The sequence below is a fragment of the Anabrus simplex genome, chromosome 13 (genome assembly GCF_040414725.1).
Source record: "Anabrus simplex isolate iqAnaSimp1 chromosome 13, ASM4041472v1, whole genome shotgun sequence".
In the NCBI taxonomy this organism is placed as follows: domain Eukaryota; kingdom Metazoa; phylum Arthropoda; class Insecta; order Orthoptera; family Tettigoniidae; genus Anabrus; species Anabrus simplex.
In genome coordinates this window covers 14353822-14380418 of record NC_090277.1, presented here as the reverse complement: position 1 = coordinate 14380418, position 26597 = coordinate 14353822, and the positions used below count along the sequence as shown (strand labels likewise).

The 26597-nt window shown below is 39.4% G+C and overlaps 1 protein-coding gene across 2 annotated transcripts in view; it reads left to right on the top strand.

The window, feature by feature from the left end:
• Positions 1 to 26597, top strand: part of sdk (sidekick cell adhesion molecule) — a 608204-nt gene that overhangs the window by 442341 nt on the left and 139266 nt on the right. For both annotated transcript variants that reach the window (XM_067157341.2, XM_067157340.2), the window contains exons 8-9: positions 5914 to 6041; positions 25839 to 25958. In XM_067157341.2, coding sequence (XP_067013442.2) covers positions 5914 to 6041; positions 25839 to 25958 — 248 coding nt within the window. The remainder of the gene's footprint in view (positions 1 to 5913; positions 6042 to 25838; positions 25959 to 26597) is intronic.

Here is a 26597-nt window from a genome sequence, read left to right as displayed (position 1 = left end):
TGATAGGCATAATTACTGGTGCAGTTCACATGAACTACCTGTGTTATTATAGTTAGGAAAGATCGCTGAAAGTACGTAAATAAACATAGGTTGTAACAGGTCCAGTCACATAATCAAGTAAGCTAATCACAACGCACAAATACAAAAATGATACCAAAATACATTAATTCCCAGAAGATGTAATGAAACAGACTCGCACTCACAAAAGATAAAGTGTCACATCGCACACATATAGGTTACGTACTGTACACACAACACACACACAAAACACTTAAATTGTCATTTCTTCAGTCATCAGAATACAGTAGTTACTTTGTAGTGAAAAAGTCTTTAATCGTCAGTTGCTTTTTATTTTGTCGTGCCTTAACACGGTACAGTGCTTGCTCAATATTTAAAACGTTCTGCAATTCGCTGCTGTCTGTGTCATATGCAGTAATATAGTCGTGAATTTTGTCAAAGGCAGCTAATGCTTCTGCATACGTTGGCAGGGGTTCAATTTCATCTTCCTCTTCTCCTTCGCTCGCGATCTTATGCACGGCGCTTGCACTGGCTGTGACAGTAGCATCATCACACAGCTGTTCTATGCTCTTTACACCACAAGTGGCGAGCTCACTATCGACTGTAGCGTACGTCTCGAAGTTAACATCTCTCGGCGCGAGCTTCTCCCAGTCCTCACTGATAATTTGTTCTTTGCTGCCGGTGTTGGTGTCGTTCGTGTCTCTGCTTTCGCCAAAGCCACATTTATGAAAACAATTTTGAATGGTGGAGAGCGAAACGTGGAACCATGCTGACACAACAAAGTGGGTTGCATGTAGAATACTGAACTTCGTCTTCACTTCTTTCCCGGCGTCCAGCTGCTTGCGGTAGTACCCTTTAAAGCACTTTATCACTCCTGCATCGAGAGGCTGAAGGACACTGGCACAGTTCGGGGGATAGAAAATAACTTTCACATTTCGTAAGAAAGAAAGTTCCTGCGGGTGGGCGGCACAGTTATCTACAAACTAAACTATTTTTCTCGCTTGAGCACCCATAGAAGCATCCAGTCCATAAAAAAAATCCAAAAAAATGTCTGTGGTCATCCAAGCTTTACCGTTCGCATAGTATCGCACTGGTAACTTCTTTACGTTCTTAAAGCATCTCGGTTTCGCTGCTTTGCCTATAACGATAGGGATACGTTTGTCTGACCCGTCACTGTTGCAGCACTACAAAACAGTTATGCGGTCCTTCGCATTTTTGCCTCCATGACAAGATTCTCCTTTAAAAGCCAGCGTGCGATCCGGTAAACAGTTGAAAAATAGGCCGGTTTCATCCGTGTTATAGATGTTCTTCGGTTCCTATCCTTCAAGCAGCTCTGGGAGATTTTCCCCCCAATTTTCCACAGCCGGACAGCACTCTCGCCGGTGAGCTTTTTATACACCAGCCCGTGATGCTCCTTAAACTGGGAAATCCATCCATTCGAAGCGGAAAATTTTTGACACCCATTCTTGCAGCGATGCTTCGAGCTTTTACGCGCAAAATGTTACCATCCACAGGAATTCTCAACGCCCGAGCTTGCTGATACCAAGAAAAGAGAACTGCTTCCATTTTGGAAATCTCGATTCCTTCCCCGTATTTCTATTCTTTGCGGAGGATCCACATTTTTTTTACTTGTTCACGTATCTCTTGTTTTTTCCCTTCAGTGTCGAAGCAGGTAAGCCTAAATGTTTCGCGATGTCAACCTTTTTTTCTGTTGGATTTCTTTCAACTTCCTCTATAATCTGAAGTTTTTCTTGTAGGGTTTTCACATGTTTTACAGGTCGCGCCATTTCAATACTGTACTGTGTAAGCAAACTGAAACTCTACTGCGTAAATTGTTGGTTTTCACCAGTTGGCGGAGGCCTTCATTGTTAGCCTGGTACAGAATGTTCCGCAAGTATGATCGCGCAAGATATCCGACGAAATTAAATTACGCTAGACTCGCAAACTCAGTTCCTTTGCAAGTAATCAGCTTCATTTCCGTATCAAAGTCTAATCACTAAATTTTTACACTATTGGAATTCTTCCACCGTTTTGATACTTTATTTTGCCTTTTGGCAAATTTTTTATTTATATGTCAACAGTACATGTTTCATTCCTTATTTAGGAACATCCTCAGCTGTTATAGTGGCTTAGGTGAATGGTTAAAATTTTTTAAACACATAGATTTACAAATACATTGATTCACTTAAAAACTAATTATGAATTAAGATAGATAGTGAATCAATGTATTTGTAAATCTATGTGTTTAAAATTTTTTAACCATTCACCTAAGCCACTATAACAGCTGAGGATGTTCCTAAATAAGGAATGAAACATGTACTGTTGACATATAAATAAAAAATTTGCCAAAAGGCAAAATAAAGTATCAAAACGGTGGAAGAATTCCAATAGTGTAAAAATTTAGTAACTCAGTTCCTGCCGTCCATTCTTGAAATCCTGAAAAATACGTGATCGAGGATTTAGCGTTCATGGGACTGAAATTTCTGGACGGTTGATGCGGGAAATCGTTTCTTCGAGGAATGGATAACACGGGATTTTGAATACAGGTTTTAAATGGGATGCTCGCGGGACCACGTAATTTGAACGAATATTACGGGAAAACGTAGTTTCGGGGAATGGATAATCGAGGTTTCACTGTAATCAAAATGATACGCAAAAGGAACGCTTTCTACAGGAAATGGAAACAGGATACAAGCAATCTTATGTGGAACGTATATAAATGCGTGAGGAACGCAAGCAAGCAATTCATCCGCGAAGAATACAAAAAATACATAAATAAGATAAGTGGCAACAGCAAAGACGTGTGGAAATTCCTGAATATAAAACATGGCAACTCAGCACCAAGTGCATTCTACTCTAACGGAACAACCGTTACCTCCCCCGAGGCCATTGCCACAGCGTTCAGGGCGAAATTTAAAGGGAATCTTAATGACCCAGGGAAAAGTACAAATGTGTACTCGAACACAACTGGGCCATCACCCCTCTCCCTCTCCAACCTTTACTTCACGGAGTACGAGGTAATTAACAGCCTTCAAAAGACTCGACCTCGTGCTGCAGTGGCTGTGTACCCAGTGAATGGAAGTGTGTAAATGTAGTACCACTTTTCAAAAGTGGAGGCAATAACATCACTCATTTGTAAGAGTGTGGCAGTGTTGTTCAACCAGATGTGATTCAGGTAGAGCAAAGCCTTCGACCAACTGCCACATGAACAACTTCTGTTAAAGCTACAACAGCTCGGTATACGAGGCAGATTATTGATGTGGGTGAGGTTCTTCCTGGAAGGTCGAACACAGTGTGTGGTATATGGAGGGGCCCGGTCACAACCTATCAAAGTGGCATCAGGTGTAGTTCAAGGTTCTGTGATCGGTCCCCTGCTGTACGTCGCGTTTGTGCTCCATCTTCCCGGATGTGTAACCGCGCACATGGCACAGTATGCAGATGACACTGTTCTGTATAAAAGTATAAAGAACATAGAAGACAGTCAAAAACTACAATCAGACCCACAAAATTTATCTGTATGGTGTTCCGTGAATGGGCTAAGCATAAATGTAAATATATTAGGATAAGTAGATCAAGAAACTGCATAGAGAACACATATGAATTAAATAAGAATGTAATACCGCAGTGTGCAAATATCAAACTTTTAGGATTAATTATTTCTAACAATTTAAAATGGAACCTGCAGACAGAGGAGGCAAGGCGAAAAGCGATAAAAGTCATGGGATTTCTTAGCAGGAACCTAAAAGGCTTCAAATCAGGGGCTCTACGAACAGTCTACCTCAGTATGGTAAGACCCATACTAACCTATGGTTTTCCTGCCTGGAGTCCCACCACAGTAACAAATCTAAACAAACTTCAGAAAATACAGAATCGGGCGGAAAGGCTAATAACTTACCGCTCCTATCTTCATTCGGCTAACCTCCCCACAATAGAAGCCATTTTCAAAAGAACCGACTTGATCTTCCTCCGAAAATCCCTCGCCGGCTCCATTAACCTTGACCCGTTTCACCGCCTTTCGCTCTGTCTGCAGAGGCGTTAATCTTGCCCCACCACCTCCTACCAATCCGATTACTACGGCCGCTCCACACGTCTCTGAAATGAGCCACCGCCTAACACAGTTTACAAACCATGTAGAAGATGTAAATCTTTGTGTGTGCATGGACGAGAGTGAAAGGGAGAGAGCGAATGAATTACTGTACAAATGTAAATATGTGAATAATGTAATTATTGTACTGTATATATTAGCTTAGTAGGTCTGTGAAGCAACAAATGTACACGGGGCTTGCCCTTTTTCACTAGACCATCCATATAATCTGTATGATTTGTGGTAAATAAATAATAATAATAATAATAATAATAATAATAATAATAACTAAAAACCATACGCTGTTTCATTGATGAAGGACTCGCAACACTCAAAGGCATTTTATACTTAATGCCAGTTTTCAATCACACCTTTCCTAATGCTTTCTACTGGGTTTTAGTGACATTTACTCCACTGGGAGACCAGAACCCAACTAAAGGACCTCCTCCACTCGAAGCCCCCTTTAGAGAGTTGGGTTATTTACCACTCCCAAACACTTGGCATTGAGTTGCTTCTTGTATGTTCTTGTACGTTCTTGTACATTGTACTGCCTCGCCCGTTGTGCTACTTATCTGTTTGAAACACTTTACTTGAATAATCTCTGTACTTTGTTAATTCTAGTGCCTGTTTCATTACTAGTCCTGAGAATTGTATTCACATGCATGTTTTTATTGAGAAGGCTAATCTTAACTAAATGTGGGGTTTAATAATAATGCTATTTGCTTTACGTCCCACTAACTACTTTTTCGGTCTTCGGGGACACCGAGGTGCCTGAATTTAGTCCCGCAGGAGTTCTTTTACGTGCCAGTAAATCTACCGACACGAGGCTGACGTATTTGAGCACCTTCTAATACCACCGGACTGAGCCAGGATCGAACCTGCCAAGTTGGGGTCAGAAGGCCAGCGCCTCAACCGTCTGAGCCACTCAGCCCAGCAAATGTGGGGTTTTATCATAATCTATTATCTTCATTTCCGTATTGATTGGTACTACAATATAAGGAAAATTGAGAAGTTTCCACCTTATCAATACATTAATTTATTTACTCTAAAGTGGTAAAATCATTCAATACCGGTTTCGATCCCTATGGGATCATCCTCAGTTGACACACGTTGAAATATTTACAAAAACATCACATGTAAAAGATTGTATCTGGTAAGACTAGTTAAATTAAATATGAAAGTTGTTAGGTTGTTAGTGAGAAAGTATTTGTATGTGTGTGGCACACTATGTGGGGTTTGACGAATCTCCTGGAATACTGCATGTCTTGGCATATTTGTGAATATTTTGTCTTATTTGTATTCTTTGTATTCCCGAAGCAAGCTTTGGCCACCCCTGCAACTTTGAAAGGGAGAGGAAGGGAAGTTTAGATTTTAGGATACGCTTGTCTTATAAATGACAAGGTGGTGTTTTCTGTCAAGTATATAACAAACAGGTATGTATGCCTGTTCTTTTTTTTCATTAATATTTTGATATTTTTCAGAAGTCTTTCATTTGTGTTTGTTGGTTGGTTGCAGATAAAAATGGTGTTCTTAAACCTTAACAATATCTGTAAAAATCCAGGAGAAAGCAAACACCTTGTCTTGCTCTTTTCTACGTTGATCCCCAATCCCTATTGTTCAGTCGTTCTATTCAGCTGTTGTTGTACCTCTTGTGATCTCCCGAGATCACATCAACCACAAACATCATTACATTCATTCTTTTCCTTCTATAATCTTCCCTTGTTGCTGTTACAATGTCATCCATCATCATTGTGAACGGTACTGTTCATTCAGGACAATTAGTTAGAATTAATCTCTTTTGAACTTTTCAGATTCTCGGTCGTGGAAGGCGGCTCGCTGGTGATAAAGAAACTTAGCATGGAGGATTCTGGAATGTACCAGTGTCTAGCAGCCAACGAGGCTGGTGAAGACTCTACGTACACCTGGCTCAAAGTCAAAAGTAAGTGTTAGTTCTGTTTATTTATTCTCTGGATGGAGGTGATTGCTGCTGGGATACGGGAGTGTAAAATTAAGATGGAAACTATTCCTGACAGTTCAGAGGATATATTTTGGTGATCATCAAAGGGAGAATACAAGCAGTGTAGCAGGGAGAGATAGGGAGGTAGAGTAGCTTCACCTCAACAGGACTCACTGTCGTGTTTTCTGCTGATGTGCTCTAATGTGCTGGTTGGGAGCCTTTGTGTCTCTCTTGGCCAGGTATCTCCATGCTAGATTTTCCCAGACGTCCTCATGATGTATTGCCTGAGACAGTGTGTTCAAGCGCCTGTTGTTCTTATTTTATCTCACCCCTACTTAGTTTGTAACTCTAGATATACCACATCGTGACTGGCAACTGGACTGGGGAAAAAGTCCATCTCACAGAAGGTTTGTATTTCTTGTTCATTGGAGTTATCAGACAAGATTCTGTCAAATCACACTACTTTTACTATAAATTGATGGGAACTGTTTAGAAGTTCAGATTTTATTTTTTAAATGTCTATCAAATTATTTATTTTTGACTTTGGCAGTTGTGAAGTTAGGTCTCACGGCCCTCTCTTACATTTAACTATGTAAATTAACTATGTAAATTATGATAAATTATGGTGATATAGATCTATAAAATGCTAACATGTATGTTTCACAAAACTCAAGCTATTAAACCAGACGGTGTTAAAACATACGGTTTGTACCAAAATCTTCCAAACTATCTCAATAGTACAGCGAAAATCTCGCATTTCTTGAAAAGTCAATGGAAATATATTTATTTTCAAGATCAAATCCTTAAATGATCACTTCAATAATTTAATGCGAAGGCTTACCCTAACACTTAGCAGGTTGCTAAGCAGCTAACACTTTCGTTAATTCTGTCAAGCCAGAGAGTGTACACTTTCTCTGATGATGGGAGAATACTCTATGATTCTCTGACCTTCCCCAGCTCAGTAGGTCCCAGAACGTTCTTTATAACTTACATGCTGCTGAGTGTAACCAGACGATTAGCCTTCTGTATGACCGTTAATAAATCGCAGGGACAAACGCTTGAAAAAGTGGGTATCCTACTTACCCCAACCAGTATTGAGCCACGATCTATTGTATGTTGCACTGTCTCGGGCAAGATTGTTTGAAAATATTAAGATCCAGGTACGGCCGAATGGTAGCACAGTGAATATAGTATGGAAAGATAAACTACATTACCAAATGCTCATAAAACTGTTGAGAAGTGCAGGAAAAAAAAAAAAAAAAAGACTGCGACAGGCACATCGAGACATGTTATGCGGAACAGCACGGGTACATATAAAAAAGATAATTATATACTACTCTATTATTAAATCAAAGATAACTAAGCTAAATAACAGATGTGGAGTTCATATATAACGAAGAAAGAAAGCAAAGCGGAACAAAGGAAAGAAACGTCCAGAGCATAAAAGTAAAAAGAAGGTGAAAAATCATAAGAAAACAAGTAAAATAGAAACTGAAAAATATAAGCCAATGTGTAAACAGAACATAATACACAAAAAGAACTATGGCAATAAACAGTGATCTACCGCATTTCTCAGAATCCAAGACGACTTGGAAAGCAAGACAACCCTCTTTTTCTTCAAAAAAATTTAATCAGACTTAAAAAGTGCTTTGTGAAATCATAATTTCATTTATAACAAATTTCAGATTTAATTTGAGAAATAAAATAAATGCACACAAGAATATTGTAAACTGTAACTACTTCCTTAATCATTTTCATTAGAGGTATCTGATACTCCCTTTGAAAGTTTGGGGAATTCCTCTTTGCGAGCCCGTATTCGTATCACATAATTTAACAAATTGACGGTAATTATTGTTCCATGTTTTCCATACAATATGGTGTGTGCCTTAAGCAATGACATTAAGCAATTTTGCTTAAGTCACTACTCATTGATAAGGATCATAAAGTTGATACTTGCATTTTTCACACACATACCTCACAATTTCATGTTCAACTTCTGTAAAGTGTCCTTGTTGTGGGCCACTGAATGCCTTTTTTGTACAGTACGCATTTTTAGACTGTCTTTGTTTTCACGCCAACGCCAAACGTTGGCTTTAGTTATCCCATACTTTCTTGCGGCTACACAATAATTCTTAATTTCTGCGTGTTTAATAACCATTAACTTAAAATTGGCATAGTAATATCGACGAGAACCCGTTGAAAATCTGCCAGCAATACCTGTTCCATGTGTCTCTACAATATGAAAATTCATCGCAAAAATATATCTGCTGTCTATAAAACGTTTACTTTTACTAAGCGTCAGGTACAGTAGACGTGTTACAGCTCTGTCACTGAATAACCGTGGCCTTTCTAAGAATTCTAAGGGTCACATCCTTGCTATTCCAATTTGAATGACATTTTGTGCGCGGCTGGGGCTCGCAAGTGCGGTACATTATAGTCGACCTTGCAATTAGCTCAAGAGAGTAAGCCTAATATTTTGATGCCATTCTGCAAATTTGAGAAACGTTTTGTAGAGGCTAGTAGAATGTCATTCTGTCTTCACTATTATACGAGAAGCAGTGACATTACAGAAAGGCACTGTACAATCAACTGTCGTGGCTAGCAATGTATAATAAAGACACGGACGTTGCAGGTCAAGTTTTAGGCATGCACAGGGGTGAAGGGAAGCAGCATGGTTACTGTGGTAGTTGCCAGTGGTTATGTTGCGAATTCAAGGCGACCCGTGGATATTTCCGTGAAATTCTGAGAGAAACATCTTGGATTTGGAGAAATACGTTATTTAGATGAGCTAAAAGCTCTTTTACACTATAACAATAAAAATAATATTATCTAACATTAATTATAGGGAATAACAGTGGTCTTCAGTCGTGCCGTAAAACATCTACCTACCACAATCACACAAAACAGTCAGCGGTATTCCGCAGGTACTCTCTGTATGCAGTCTGAAATTTTGATATTGACTTAAGAGTTCCTGACAGCAGCTGGAAGCAAGTTCCAAAGTTGTGACCCAGTCACAATGAAAATCTTTTAAGGGGCCCATAGACGTGCAATATTATTGTGCAAAATGGATTGTACAATATATTCTTAGCTGCCCACAGACGTACAATATTATTGCTCAACAATCGGGTTTGTGCAATAAATAGAAACGTGTGGAGATAATATTGATATAGTTGTGCAATACATTGTGCAAAGCGGTCTAGGCGTACAGTATGTGTGGCAATATGTAGTCACTTCATGCCGGTATTTTGTTTGGTGAACACTCTTTTCGGCATCACGAAGCCGCTTCACTTCCTTCCAGAAGTTTGTACACAGAGAATTGATTTTTTAAATACCTTTTTGCTTGTCGGCGTTCCGGTATTTTTCGCGATATTTCTCAATAAGCACCTTGTTCCGTTCACCTTTTTAACGCAATTACTGTAATCTTTGCTCTTAACGTCCCATGGAGTCGGAAGGCCATGGTATACTTCGATGAATTCCAAAATAAACTTTTTTACCTCCTGTTTGTCTGCCATCACGATACGTTCTCCCCACTTGTTGATACCACCTGGCAGTGGTATCAACTTTTTTGATTTCATACAATATATTGCACAACCCTTCAATATTAAATACACACTATCAATTATATTGCACAAAACCCAATATTGCGCACTAATATTACACGTCTATGGGCCCCTTTATATATTGAAGAGTGGTTGACAGGAATAGCGAGGGAAGTGCCAAGTCTAGTGTTACAATTATGAAATGAGGAAAATAAATGGGATTTTCGATGTATCAATGTAAGTATATGAAACTTCCATCACCAGACGTGTTTCAGCCAGGAAAGAACTGTGTAGCTAGGGGTTATGTTAGCATCATAATTCAATTTAAAAGCAAATTGAAGACCAGAGTTCAATGCATTGTTTGTTCACGAGTCAGAACAACGAAGACAATGTTACAATAGTCAAATATTGGTAGTATCAAAGTGTGCAGAAGTTTTATCTGTATGTCTAAGTGTCGTTTGAGGGGGTGTAGCGTCACGTACATCTTTATGCATATATTTCTTAAGCGTGCTGATCAGTCGAGAGTCTCAGTCAGGGTCATAGTAGCTAATGATGATCCAGTGTGGGTTGAAACATATAAAATATGATTATAATTTCCATTTATAATTAAGTGGATAGTCTAGATGTATTGAAAAGTTGGACCAATTAAAATAATTTATTTTAATGTTAAAAGCCAACGGCTGTAGCCGTGTTGAAACAACGGAACCCATGAGATCTCCGAAGTTAAGCAACATTGGGTGTGGTCAGGAGTTGGATGGGTTGCCACGCGCTGTTGGTTGGGGGGTAAGGGAATGGAGGAGCAGAAAGGAACTGGCCACCCTACCGCACGTAAACTCCGGCTCAGGAACACCTCCGCGGAGGTTCGGACCTGCCTTCGGGCAGAATAACCCTTACCTTACCTTAATGTTAAAAAATTGACAAGTCAGTACAGAACTGATTACAAAATTCACTTGTAATGATATTGAAAAGCTAGATTTGAATGATTATTGAGTTTTATGTGGGATGGTATGGATGATGATTAAAGATAGGGATAAAGATAAAAATGAAACATGCACAGACATTACAGGAATGTTGACAAACGGGGATCATCTGAAAAGATGCTTTTTTATAGAAACTCATGGTCTCAGTGTAACTTTGTTTAAAGAATATCCTGCAAGCTCTGAGTGGCGAGATGGCCACAAAATAAAGTTCAACGTTGCTCCCGTAAGAGCTCTTCGAGGTGATACCCGCTGCATTGAAACTGAAACCATCGCCCATGTCCTTGACTTTCTTCATCACGGAGACCTTTTAAGAAATAACCGACACCATCTCACAGGGAAGATGATCGCTAAAGCACCTGTTAATAATAACTACGGAGTTCACTGTGTGGCCGAAGGTGGAAGTAGCCATTGCACTGGAAGAGGTGTTATAATTCAGGCCATGGGATCACATGTGTGCACTCGTACAGATGTCAACAATACTTGAGTGTGTACGCTTCGAGGCAGAAAGAGAATCCGTGAGCTTTTTTTTAAAAAAGTATTCATCTTTTTTTTTAAATTTAACACTTCTCTTTCTTTATGTTTCCATTCCTTATTTCTTTTCATATTGTCATTATAAATATGTTCAGATTTTTTCAAACAACAATCTTCACAATATTGTTCCGTGTTGATGACCCAACATGCAGTATTATGTAATGACAGTTATGTTTGTCATGACAAGGGAATTTTTTAGCCTCAATTTTTAGTCTTCACAACTGTTTCCACTGCCTTTTAGAGAAAACCAAGAGAATCATTTTTTATCCTCTTTTTTGATGCAAACACCAAGAATTTTATAAGATGTTTGAAATATGTTTATGTGTTCTCATTTTTATTTAAATGTCTTTGTACTCTGCTAATTTTAACTTGTGTTTTTGAATCAGATGAAAGGGCCCACCTGTTCAACACTTCATGTCTGATAGAAACATCCTCATTTCCTTGAAGGACAGGCACGTTCCACAAAAATGCAATTGTCATCTGAAGGAGTTTCCCCTTTGACATTTTACTTATTTTAAACATGATAGTCAATTTCTAAACTTGAATTGCTGTAGAAATAATTTTAAAGGTATCCGACTAGATTATATTTTATATGATTTTAAAGTGTGTGTTCATGTAGACTAAGATTAGTACCCAAGATACAATTTAAAGACTTTATCATCCACATAATTTTAAGGTTATCCTTACATTATTGAATTTTAGTGTGTGTTACACATACACTGCAAGTTGATGCTTAAGATAAAATTTAACCTATGGACATTATCTTTAAAAAGACCAAATATGTAATAGTAGTAGGTGTTGTCATTGTAATCTTATGCCTATATTTCAAGGAACTGAAGATGTTTCCATAAGAGATGAAACATGTATTCCTACTAATATATGAGGAAGTGTTGAACAGGTGGAGCCTTTCATTTGACAATTGGATAGTGTCAGCATGGATATGGAAACAATGAAATTAATCAATTGTTGTATTTTTTATGTTGGCTGAAGATGATCAGTAGAACGATGAAAAAAGTCCTAATTTAAAATTAAATTGACTATTTATTATAACTGAATAGCTGAACACATTATTGAGATGGTGGATTGTATTTGAACAGAGTTTTCCTGTGGAAGTTTCTTGATCTTAAATCCCATGCTATGCTTCGAGAAGAGTCTGGATCATCCGGTATTTCTACACAGGAGAAACATTAAATATACAAGCGAACAGTAGCAGATGATTGGAAGCTACGGGACAGGTCCAAGATCTGTTGTGGATGTTTTCAAATTCCTTGAGATCCAGTGTGGCATTTCTGCACACTTTAAAGGTGTTCATGCACATACTGGGGTATCACCTCTACAGCCTCAAGAATTAATACATAGGGGGAGCCCACTTTGTGGAGGAAACATTTATTTTTATTCCGTTTTAGCCGGCTGAAACCAGGAATTATTTTTAAAAAAGCCCTGTTCTGTTATCAGCCAATTCTTTCCTTTATTTTCCATAATTATTAACAAAATTATTACTAGAAATACACACAAAATGTCAACCGATTCGTATAGCGGCACAGCAAGTAGTGGAGACATTGCAGGAGTATATCTTTTTGACAAGGTCATGATATAATTTACCCGCTTGCTGCACACATTCATCAGTCTGGCAGTCTCTTTAGTGTCTGTTAGTTTCTTAGTGTGTAGTCAAATACTAAATGCTTCATTTGTAATACGTGTGTAATATTGTTCCTTTGGTGAAAATTTTGTTGTATACTATTGAATCAAACCAGCCTCGTGGTGTAGGGGTAGCATACCTGCCTCTTACCCGGAGGCCCTGGGTTCAATTCCCAGCCAGTTCAGGGTTTTTACCTGGACCTAAGGGCTGGTTCGAGGTCCACTCAGTCTATGTGATTACAATTGAGGAGCTACCTGACGGTGAAATGGCGGCCCCGGTCTAGAAAGCTAAGAATAACGGCTGAGAGGATTCATCGTGCTGAGCACACGCCACCTCGTAATCTGCAGACATTTGGGCTGAGCAGCGGTCGCTTGGCAGGCCAAGGCCCTTCCGGGCTTTAGTGCCATGGGGTTAGTTAACTGAATCAAAATCTCAGAAACCTATTATTACTGTACTTAAGTTGGTAAGCTATCTCTGTCGAAATTCGCTTGGGGAGCATAAAAAACTTACCATTTGGTAGCTTTATTAATTCTTTTTTTTTTTTGAGTTTTGATGTATATTCCCCCGTTATATGCCATAAACCCGGGTACATTTTGTGGTCTATACATTTTAAGCCTCCCCCCACTTCTAACTCTCAATCACCACTACTGAATACGTATCCTTTAGGTCGCATATAATTCTCCCATTCCCGCAAACCTGCGACTTCCTGTTTTCTCAATGTATATACGGTAGCTGTGCTTAAACAATAATGTACCTTGCTACACTTTGTCGTAGCCGGCAAGCTAAAGTGCTTAGGAATCAGTCGTACCGAGGATTGTGAGCATAAAACAGTTGCACATGTAAATAGTAGTTGTAGTGGGACTTCTTGATCCAATGTACTGTACGCTGTGATGTTCTACTCCCATAGTGTACGGCACACCGTCATACTCTATAGTTCCGTTTCTGTGAGTTTCGACTTGGCACGTAACCGGAAGTCAGACATTGGTGCCAAATTGTTATGAGTACAAACAGCTGATTTCCCAACACACAACAAAAACGGAAATATAAGTCCAGAATCAATTATTCTTTCCTAAGGAAGGAGAAAGATCCTAGAAAGGGAATACACCACTCATTTCTGAGTCACTATCGGCATTGTCATTATCTGTTGAGGTTTCACTCTCCTGGTTATTTCATCCATCATGTAAATTGGTTTCTAGGGCTTTTTGTTTCAAAAGGTGCACACGTTTTCCCCTTCCTTATGTTATCGTGAACCGAAATATTGTGTTCGGTCAACTCATTATTTCTAGCCATCATTGTTGGTGCTTTGTCAAGAATGACCGAGTGAACTGACAAAGACCGCAGAAAGAACTGAGTACAATACAATATACAGCTGATAGCATGTTGTTTACAGAAAACAACAGATCACTTTGGAGCTAAATGTATGACAGATTTTCTGGTCCAGTATAAATGGTCCATTGGACATTATAAATCTTCCAGCTAACTCATTCTTGGTGGCTAGCATTTCACCCCAGTGTGCCAATTTGGGCTGATCTGTTGGTAAATATCACACCTAGCAAGACGCATGGCTAGTGCGTACCGTGGAGGCCACCAGCAGTTCCAGTGCACTGTGAGAGACTTGGTATCTCTTACAAAAATTGATGCTTGCTTGCTAGTCCATCATTCACGACAAATATTTTAGGTTCCCTGCGGAAGTCAGTATCTCTGTCATCTGATTGCCCAACAGGCATCAATTTTTGAAAATGAGACAAAGTCTCTCATAGTGCATTGGCACTGCTGGTGGTTCCAAGTAGCCTATGCAGTGGCCTCCACGGCATGCACTAGCCATATGTCTTGCTAGGTGTGCTACTTACCAACTGATCAGCCCAAATTGGCACACTGGGGTGAAATGCTGGCTGGCACTTTTCGGTTCAACTTGTCTGCATTCCTCTTGTCTTGGTTCGTCCCAACTTGTCACTATCTGGATTCTGGGATCTTCTGTTTATGGATTACGATCTGTTCTGATCCATGACTCACATTCTCTGAGGTAAATGACGGGGAAGCACAGGCTAGCTTCCTCAGCATTGTACATGCCCTACTTGAGTCGTGATGTTGCTGCCCAAACGATGGCTCGAGATCGTCTCGGCTACCTGTGATTTTTGTGTTGTAAAACAGGAGCTGTGTATTTCAAAAAATAAATTTTGTGTTTTAAACTGAATATCTAGTGTGGGCCCAATGTAAGTGTTTGTGTATATGTTTTGGGTCGGAACAGAGGTGCGGAGAATGGTGCGCCAGGTCTCGCCCAATATCGTAAGAGTGCGCGAGTCAGATCTCCACCCTCGGCCTACCACTGGGAGTAAGCGTTTCTCTTTCATGTCTCTCGTAGTTTAGTCAGCACCTGCCTGGGTAGTGTAGCCTCTCAGCACTGAGCACGTTTTATCATTTGTGTTCAAGCATCTCACTTTCACAGTATTTATGTGGATGTTTGTACATTTCTGTTGATTTCCTGATATTGCCAGGGATTCAAAATTATCTGTTACATTATACAAAGTGTCCTTGAAAAGGTTCCAGTATTTATAGAAGAAGCAGCACGCGACAAACTAGTCCTATAGACATTGGTCGCAGACTTTGGTCCACTACCACTATCGTCAATGATCACAAGGTCTTTGATCTGCTCTTCACAACATGTGGTTGATTTGACCGACAACGTTCCACTCTACGTCACATTCGTTGGAACACCCCTCACTATCACCGGATTGCATCACAGTCCACGTTCTCTCGTAGTGTATCCACAGTATTTATGGGGACCGCATACACCAAGGTCTTTACATGTCTCTAAAACAAAAAAATGTAAAGGGTTATGGTCAGGCGAACGGGTAGACCAAGGTGTTGGTCCTCCACGACCAATACATCACACTTCGTGTTAGGTGTTGCCTAATCCTACAGTGAAAATGGGTCGGTGCCCCATCATAAAACACCATAACACAACACGCCAGTAGGTTTACGACCAATGTTTAGGTAGAAATTTGTTTCTATCTTTTATTGCATATAACCCTCCATAAATTGTTGAAACATAGTGGTAGAGATGCATAACTTCAAAGGTATAGGGTTTGCAACCAACGTTTGTAGGACCTTTCTTCCTTCGTTTGTTGCTTGCTGCCTCCTGTGTAAATATGGGAACCCTTTTCAAGGATATCCTGTATACTGCTGCCCAAATGAGCAGTGCTTATTCTCTCTGTCTACACCAGTTCTTGGAGAATATTCAAACTTGCTCGCATGAGATTAAACAAAAGCATAAAGTGAAAATAATTTACTCTCCCTTTTAATCCCAGTTTGGCCAGGCAAGGGATGACAGAGTAGATCTAGACTAGACCACTGTGTGTGTGTTTTAGTTAAAATTACTGCACTTTCTAGAACGCCTTGATTTTATCCGCATGAAATACCTGCATTGGAATGTAAATACAGCTTTTTAGACTTTCATTATTAAGGAAATAATGTTTTTGTTTGAAATTTCATTGTATTTTGTATATGTTCTGAGATGGGTTGCTAGATAATTGTGAATAAAACCAACTTTGTTTGATAACTTCGATAACTTAAGGAGCTAAAAGTCTAGTGATAAACATTTCTGCTTTAAATTAGTATCCTATTAGGCAGGCCCAGTTCACAAAGAAATTAACATAGAAATAAATCCTTCTTCAAAGATGGTTTTCCACAAGATCACTTTTTTTCCGATATAGTATGTGAACTTAAAATCCAATGAAAGTATTTATTAATACACCTATTCAATACTTTTTGTCCACTTATATGTGGTTACAAATATTAATAGAGTATTAATAAATACTTTCATTGGATTTTAAGTTATAACAACTTTCAATACGGAAAAAACATGAGGTTTATGACATGTTATAGTATGTGAATGTTGTATCTAGAGATATGAAATTTTGCACACTCATTTATGACTATATTGTGACACTAAAGCTGTACAATTTCTGGTCTGTTTTCTTTGTGCTATTTGTAAAACATTGTATGCTGTTAATTGTTTTGAATTAAATGTTTAGTAACCGGTAAAATAATGAAATGAGTCTCGCACAATATTTGAACTCATCATCGAGTAATCTAGTCAGTGATTGAAAGAATCAAAGTGGAAGAGCACTTGGCTTCACTGAACAAGAGAGTCTACCGAATTGTTCACCTGCCTCACTTACTGGTTGACACATGCCATTTGACTGACTAAAGAACTGAGTTGATGGTATTCTCAGCCTCTTGTTGAGTTTAGGTCGACACGCACATCAAATAAATACACATTTGATAATTATAAATCACCCTTGTCAATGCTTAGAGTTAATTATACACTGTACATGTTTTGAGGACCTAATGTCCTCTTCCCCAGTGGTTTTTTCTCTCACTACCAATTATCTCTTGGACCTCTTTAATTATTATTACACATCAAATACCAAAGTTCTGAACATTTCTTAATAGAATCTACTTATATGTCATAATTAAAATAAAATATAACTGTCGTAAAAGAACACTAAAACTCCGCTATTCTATGTCATCCTTGTCCATTACCTAAGAATACAATCAATTTATTAAAATTAGCATCCCGTAAAATTTTTACTACAATGTTCCAAGTAAATAGAGAGATGGCTACTATTAACTAGGCGTATCATCTGTCTCTCTATTTATTGTGATTAAGTCAATACGGACCCAATACTGGCCATTATGGTCAAGATTGTTAATAACAATGTTCCAATTCAGAGATCATGTCAGTTAAATTTTGTTGGTATTTCCATCTGTCCTCAAATATCGCTAGAGTTGCAGCTCTTCACTCCAACCTAAATTGAATTTCTTATAGCACCGTGTTTGAAGAGGGAATTCCTAGTTGTGTCTTGTACGTTGAGGCTAATGATATTTGTGGTGAAATTTAATGTTACTCCAAGATTCATAAGTTTGTGGATTGGACGGTTTGTTGGTTTGCGACACGACCCCAAATAGAGGAGCGTTGCTCCCCTTGACAGTGGCCCTGCACCCAAAGCCTCAGCTTCAACCCTGGTGTAATACCGGTGTGTGTTCGTCGGGACTTGCCCTTAAAGGCAGTAAATTAGCTTAATGAGCAATTAACAAAGGAAAGACTAGAAATGAGGAAAGGCTTCTTCAAGCATTGTTTTGTTAAGAAGGAAGCCATGCTTTCCAGTTTAGTTTAGTGTAGTTTTGTTTAGTTTATTGCCTTTCTTATATGGCAGGGCTCAGGCTATCAAGCCTGCTATTATGCCAAACCATATTATACAACAGCTTTACACAATTTACAGAATAATGTACATAAAATCATTTTTACATATATTTCAAAAAATCACAAAAATTAATTTACTTAACCTCTATAATTTTGTATCTTTATTGATAATTAAGAGCTAATTATTAAATTCTTACGTTATTAAAATCTACTTTTTACATATTTGTGTACCACATTAAACATTTCCTTTTAAATAACTTCGGATTGCCTATGCCTCTAATTTCAGCTGGGATTGAGTTCCGGGAACATATGGTAGCAGGTATGAATGAGTTGTTGTACGAGTTACTGTGGTGAATGGGAATGGACAAGAGGGAACATGTGGATGACCTTGAGGGAGCTCTATCGGAAGGGGAGAGGTATTTAAAGTCTGTTCTAAGATAGTCTGGTTTGCTTGTTTGCAGAATAGTCTGGAGAAGGGAAACAGTGTGGTATTTACGTCGTTCAGTCAATCCTAGCCATGACAGCTGAGAGAGGAAAGGGATGATATGAGTTTGGATTGGGATATTTAATACGAATCAAGCACAAGCATTGTAGGCTCACTGTAGTCGACATGAAAGTGTTTTGCTCATACTATTATAAACTACATCTCCGTAGTCAAATATTGGAAATATTAGATTCTGTACTAATAATTTTCTTGTGTTTCTTGGAAGGAAGTCCCTCATCCTTTTTGCAGAATGTAATGAGTAGAATACTCTTTGACAAATTTTTGTGACATGTTCCGACCAACTTAAATATTTATCGAATACTACTCCGAGGTTCTTTACATGATCGCTAAATGTTACTGGTATTCCACTGAGCATAACACTTGGTATAGATGTCTTTTGTATTTTAGCATGAGATTTATATGTGCCAATTATGAACTGGCTGAGTCTGCAAAGAGGATACATTTGGATGTGCTAGGAGTGAGTGATATTCGGGTAAGGGGAGATAACGAAGAAGAGATAGGAGATTTTAAAGTGTACTTGATGGGTGTTAGAAAGGGAAGGGCAGAGTCTGGGGTAGGGCTCTTTATCAGGAATACCATTGCACGCAACATAGTTTCTGTTAGGCACATAAATGAGCGAATGATGTGGATAGATTTGTCAGTTGGAGGAATTAGGACTAGAATTGTGTCCGTGTATTCACCATGTGAGAGTGCAGATGAGGATGAAGTTGACAAGTTTTATGAAGCATTGAGTGACATCGGGGTCAGGGTCAACAGCAAGGATAGAATAGTGCTAATGAGCAATTTCAATGCGAGAGTTGGGAATAGAACTGAAGGATACGAAAGGGTGATTGGTAAATGTGGGGAAGATATGGAAGCTAATGGGAATGGGAAGCATTTGCTGGACTTCTGTGCTAGTATGGGTTTAGCTGTTACGAATACATTCTTCAAGCATAAGGCTATTCACCACTACACATGGGAGGCTAGGGGTACCAGATCCATAATAGACTATATCTTAACAGACTTCGAATTCAGGAAATCTGTTAGGAATGTACGAGTTTTTCGCGGATTTTTTGGTGATACAAACCACTATCTGATCTGTAGTGAACTAAGTATCTCTAGGCCTAGGATAGAGAAAATGAAATCTGTCTGCAAATGAATAAGGGTAGAAAATCTCCAGGACTAGGAAATAAGACAGAAGTACATGGATATGATTAGTGAGAAGTTTCAAACAGTAGACAGTAAACAGGTTCAGGATATAGAAAGTGAATGGGTGGCATACAGGGATGCTGTAGTAGAAACAGCAAGGGAATGCCTAGGAATAACTGTGTGTAAAGATGGGAAAAGTCGAACATCTTGGTGGAATGATGAAGTGAGGGCAGCTTGTAAACGTAAAAAGAAGACCTATCAGAAATGGCTCCAAACAAGGGCCGAGGCAGACAGAGATTTGTACGTAGATGAAAGAAACAGAGCGAAACAAATAGTTGTTGAATCCAAAAAGAAGTCGTGGGAAGATTTTGGTAACAACCTGGAAAGGCTAGGTCAAGCAGCAGGGAAACCTTTCTGGACAGTAATAAAGAATCTTAGGAAGGGAGGGAAAAAGGAAATGAACAGTGTTTTGAGTAATTCAGGTGAACTTATAATAGATCCCAAGGAATCACTGGAGAGGTGGAGGGAATATTTTGAACATCTTCTGAATGTAAAAGGAAATCATCCTGGTGGTGTTGCGAAGGCCAAGGTCATGGGGAGGAGGAAAATGATGCTGGTGAAATTACACTTGAGGAAGTGGAAAGGATGGTAAATAAACTCCATTGTCATAAGGCAGCAGGAATAGATGAAATTAGACCTGAAATGGTGAAGTATAGTGGGAAGGCAGGGATGAAATGGCTTCATAGAGTAGTAAAATTGGCATGGAGTGTTGGTAAGGTACCTTCAGATTGGACAAAAGCAGTAATTGCACCTATCTATAAGCAAGGGAACAGGAAGGATTGCAACAACTATCGAGGTATCTCATTGATTAGTATACCAGGCAAAGTATTCACTGGCATCTTGGAAGGGAGGGTGCAATCAGTTGTTGAGAGGAAGTTGGATGAAAACCAGTGTGGCTTCAGACCACAGAGAGGCTGTCAGGATCAGATTTTCAGTATGCGCCAGGTAATTGAAAAATTCTACGAGAGGAATAGGCAGTTGCGTTTATGTTTCGTAGATCTAGAGAAAGCATATGACAGGGTACCAAGGGAAAAGATGTTCACCATACTGGGGGACTATGGAATTAAAGGTAGGTTATTAAAATCAATCAAAGGCATTTATGTTGACAATTGGGCTTCAGAGAGAATTGATGGTAGAATGAGTTCTTGGTTCAGGGTACTTACAGGGATTAGACAAGGCTGTAATCTTTCACCTTTGCTGTTTGTAGTTTACATGGATCATCTGCTGAAAGGTATAAAATGGCAGGGAGGGATTCAGTTAGGTGGAAATGTAGTAAGCAGTCTGGCCTATGCTGACGACTTGGTCTTAATTGCAGATTGTGCCGAAAGCCTGCAGTCTAATATCTTGGAACTTGAGTGAAAGCTGGGTGGACTCAGGATATCTTATTCATAAGTTAGAAGGAACAGACATGAAAGTAGCAAGAATGATTGCTGGTACAAGCAGGTGGGAACAATGGTAGGAGGGTTCTCGGAATGAGGAGATAAAGGCTAATTTAGGAATGAACTCGATGGATGAAGCTGTACGCATAAACCGGCTACGGTGGTGGGATCATGTGAGGCGAGTGGATGAGGTTAGGTTACCTATGAGAATAATGGACTCTGCTATGGAGGGTAAGAGAAGTGGAGGTAGACCAGGGCGACGATGGTTAGACTTGGTTTCTAACTAAGAGGTATAGAACTAAATGAGGCCACAACACTAGTTGCAAATCGAGGATTGTGGCGACGTTTAGTAAATTCACAGAGGCTTGCAGACTGAACGCTGAAAGGCATAACAGTCTATAATGATAATGTATGTATGTATATGTATGTATTATGATGGCCTGTGATTTTGTTGGGTTCACTTTCAGGCCATGTCTGCTAGTCCAGTCATTAACATTGCTACAGTAGGTCTTTGTATAACTTAGTGATTGAATTGTTTAAGTCATTAGGCTTTGTGTGAATATATAATTGAATATCGTCTGCATACAGGTAATATTTACAATTGGTCAACGTCTCAGATAAGTCGTTCATGTACAATGAGAACAGAAGGGGAGACAATACTCCTCCCTGAGCCACGCCCATCTTAGTGGTTTGCCACGAAGATGTATCGTTTCCCACTGATACACGCTGCTGACGATCACTAAGATAGGAGTGTACCCAGGTTAAAGTGCTGTAAGAAAATTTCAGCGCCTTAAGTTTAGCGAGTAATTTGTCTCTATCTGCACAGTCAAAGGCTTTGCATAAGTCCAAGAGAACAAGTATAGTCATTTGTCCTTTATCTATCGCTAGTTGCATGTCATTTGTCACTTTAACTAATGCAGTGGCAGTACTGTGGTTTTGTCTGAATCCCGAATGATATTTGTCAAGTAAGTTGTACTGAATAAGATGTTCAGTCATTTGTTTATGTACTATTTTCTCCAACAATTTTCCTAATATAGGAAGGATACTTACAGGACGATAGTCTTCGGGACTGTTGGGGTTGTTGTTTTTAGGGAATGATTGCATGTTTCCAATTCGAAGGAAAGACTGCAGTCATGAGTGAGTTATTAATGATATGCGTGACCGTTGGAAGTATGATGTCTATGATTCTTTTTAAAAGAGATAGGTTGATTCCATCATGACCAGTGGACCCTGACTTTATTTCACTGAAGACTTCCCTAACGTCACTGGGGGTCACATGAGAAAAGTAGAACTGCTCGCCATTATGTCTTGTTTTTGAGGATATTCTGTTAATTACTGCTGCTTTGGTCTGTTCGTAAATCTGAGAGGATCGTGAGCTAAAATATGAGTTTAGGTCAGCGAGTAGTACATTACAGTTGTTGTCATTTGTCTTGTTTTTGCATAATCCCATTTCACGAAGAGATTTCCAAATCTGACTAGAATTTTGAGTGTTCAAAATATAAGAGTGACGAATTTTAGCATTTCTAATTAACTGTGTTGTTCTGTTTCGGAGTTTTTGATTCTTTCCGAAATTGTCAGATGTAGGATATTTCTCGTAATAATTATAGGCTGCGTCTCTTATTTTCATCTGGTCGCATATTTCTTGGGACAGCCATGGGTTAGAAGGTCTCTTTACCCTAACAGTGCGTAGTGGTGCATGTCTGTCATACAGAGTCAGAAGTAGTTCGTTAAAATGATTTACTTTTCCGTCAATGTCATTTATGAACTGAATGTTGTGCCATGGTGTGTTAAGAGCATCTTCAAAAAATGTGTCTTCATTAAAATGTTTGAAATCTCTATATGTAATTAATTTCGGCTTGAATTTAGGGCACTTCAAGGAATATGCAGCGTAAACCATGTCATGTCGGGAGAGACCGGGAACGGGCATTTGTCCATGAGTTAGGATTCGGTTGGTATTATTAGTAATTATTAGATCGAGGAGCGTGCGTGAGTTGGCAACATTGTGTGTAGGGTTAAGGGGTAGTATTGTCAAATTAATGGATAAAAACTTCTCAGCCAGTCGTTTTGTTTCGGTAGATTTGTTTGTCAAGTCTGTATTAAAGTCTCCTGTTAAAATCAAATGCTCATACCTGGGTGTTATATCATGTAGGGCTTCCTCTAGATTTGTGATGTTACCAGTCTTCGGTGGACGATACACCACACCAAGCAAGCACTTCGTACCGCGAACTATGAGCTCAACGAACAAGAATTCAGGGCTATTGGAGAACTCACTGGGGGATTTTAATATCACCTTATACTTCACATCATCCCACATATACATACCGATTCCTCCACCAAGCTTACCACTCGTGTCATTCCTAACTAATGAATAACCATTCATACTAACAAGAGATGAAGGGATAGACTGACACAACCATGACTCGGAGAATAGTATGGCATGCAGGTTGCAGGCTGAGAATATTTCAGAGAATTCCGGGAAATGTGGGAGAATGCTCTGAGTGTTTACATGAGCTATTTGTAAGCTTGGGACTGTGGGTTGGAGAGGCTGAAACTAGAGGCATTTGTTTCCTGGTTGCTTGTTGCTGCCAACTTAAAATTTAACTGTAGATATAAAAGGAAAAACTACACTAGATAAAATTAAGAAATTAAAAATTGAAATTAATGATAAAAATGTAGGCTATAGCTACAGTTGAAATTCTGATTAAAGTTCTATACAGCGGTATTTAGTTTACAGAATCTCAGCTCATGGTTAGCGAATACGATCAAGATCTTCGCGGTTTGACACAGGTATTTTATGAGTTCCCTGCTTAACATAAATTATGCCATCTTTCGACCACACGTTCCACACAGTGAACTTACTTATAGCGTCCTGCAGAAGCCTCAGTCTCTCTGGGGTTAGGTCCTCTCTAATTGTTTTATTTGTACCCTTGAGTTTCTTTTTGTTTATAAACATCGCATTTCTTTTCCGGTACGAAACAAACTTCACAATTATGGGTCTTGGACGGCCAGTTTGACTTTTCCCAAGCCTATGCGATCTATTTCGTCCACTGAGAGTTCCACCCCAATTTCACGAGCAATATAAATGACAATAGCGTCCGTGTTTTCTCCTGCAGTTTCTTCCGCACCAAACACATGCAAGCATTGTCTTCTTTGGTACTGCTCTAAACTGTCTGTTTTAATTTCCAGCTCCCTTTTTAATTCCCTTATGGTCGTGTCTCTTTCTTCCAGCATACGCTTTAGTTCCTCAATCACACTCGTATTGAAATTTATGATTTCTTTCAGTTGCTCTATAACTGTCTTCGTCACCTGATCTTGGATGAGGTTGGCAAGCGTGTTGAGAGTCTCCTTACTGCTCAGCGCTTCCTGCACTGCTTGCTTCACAATGGCTTCCATTGGCATCTCTTTAACTTTGGGGGGACATGGTTGTTTTTGTAGATACTTTGCTTCAGGTTTCACTGAATACTTCACGAACACTCTGACGTGAATAACTGTGCACGTTAGAGTAATGAATCACACTTACGACTGTCAAACTGCTAAAATTCACCTCCTAATGCCGCACAAACCACGAGCCTTGTATTTCGTGACTATACACTATCCGTTCAATTGTCGACTCAGTTAAATAAAAGCTTTCCAGCCGCTTTGAGAACACTTGAATTAGCTTGAGCACAACGGACAACGTAAGAGATGTTGTGTTGTTTGAAACTCGCCACAATCGCATAGAACTGTCTTGGTCGGAAAATGCCACTTATTTAAGTTGTCCCTTGTTCTGGAACTTTAGCTCGCAGTCTTCAGAGACTTCCAGATTGGCCAATTCTCTGTGTGGCCAGGAGGTAGAGATTACCTCAGTTCCATCCATTCAGACAAATTACTAGTTCTCTCCTTCCACATGGCAACTCTTGCTTTTGCAACTGTTCCTTGTAACGGTTGAGTGTTTGTTATTAAGCTCTTCCTTTCAGCAGGTTGATGTCTGTAGAGTGGATGTGAGGTTGGCAGCCACTTCTCTTCTGATGGAGCAATCCCACTTTATTGATGGGAGTTGGCTTCAAACAACCTGCAACTCTTTTAAGGCAATATGAGCATGGGTTGACTTACGCCACACAGGACAGCTACATTCTCCTACTGAGTAGCATAAGGCCAGTGCTATTGTTCTTAACATTTGGGGATGGGTGCCCCAGTTAGTCCCTGCCGGTTCACAGAGGAAGGAGTTCCTCAAAGAGATCTGCTTCAGGTTAAGGCACTGCTCCTTGTATGTAAGTGTATGGTCCAAGGTGGCCCCTAGATATCTAGGATGGAAGCAGTGAACCAATAACTTACCATTCCAGAAGTACAAATATTGGTTATATCACAGTGCTGTAGAAAGCTAGAGAATAAGACACTTTTTTTTTTTTTCAACCAAGGATGCTGTAGGTCAGATGGACAGATTAAATCAGAAATGAAGAGATATTGAAGTAAGTTGATGGGAGTACGATTATGCAAAAATTGACCAAAGGGAGAGATAGATAGTATACCTGTTGAGACAAGTGTAGGTGGTAAGAACTGTAGAGTAGATGTTGGAAGCATCAAAATTATCTATGGATTGATGACCCAAACAGCTACGTGTTCTAAATGAGAAGGGTTTCTAGTTAATCCTTTCAGATTGAGATGAATTAAGCCAGTACAGACGAAGGAGAATCTCTCTCACTGTGGAAGATGAGAAAGACGAGCTAATACTCAGATCATTATTGTGTGGACATTTGACTCAAACATGTTCTGTAGTTGTGGTACAGTATTTTCCACCAAATAGATTGTAACATGAGTTCTCATGTCTTGCAGCGTCTAGCCCGGTGATGGAGCTCCCTCCCATGAACGTGACCGTCCTGGACGGCAAGGATGCCACCATCACCTGTCGAGCTGTCGGGGCTCCTACACCTAACATCACCTGGCTCTATCAAGGTAAGTCTCTCCCTCATGAATCTTGTTCAGAGACCGAACAAGAGCAAGTCTGTACATTTCCACTGAAGAAAAAATTAACTGGGCTGAATTACATGTACCTGATAAACATTTTACTCAATTACAAATTACTGTACTTATTTTTTAATACAATTTTTGCTTTATGTTGCACCGACACAGATAGGTCTTATGGTGACAACAGGATAGGAAAGGAGTACGAGTGGGAAGGAATCATCCATGGCCTTTATTAAGGTACAGTCTGGTGTAAAAATGGGAAACCATCTTCAGAGCTGCCGACAGTGGGGTTCGAACCCACCATCTCCCTAATGCAAGCTCACAACTGCATGACCCAACCCGCTCAGTTGGCTCATTACTTAGGCCGAAGAAAATAAGTTGGAAGTGGCAGAATGCTGGATGTGTGTGATGCCTGGGAACACGAGGAGGGATAAGACCTGAGAGAGAAAGGCTGGATACAAGAGAATTAGAGAAGCTAATACCTGCCCTGTATGAGACGGGATATGGTTGAAATAAAAAACAAATTAAGAAAAGAAGACAAATCTCAAACGTAGCCCATTGCTGTATACTTCTCACTAAAAACCTTTCTGAATGTTAGACCACTAGAATTTTTTTTTTTTTTTTCTG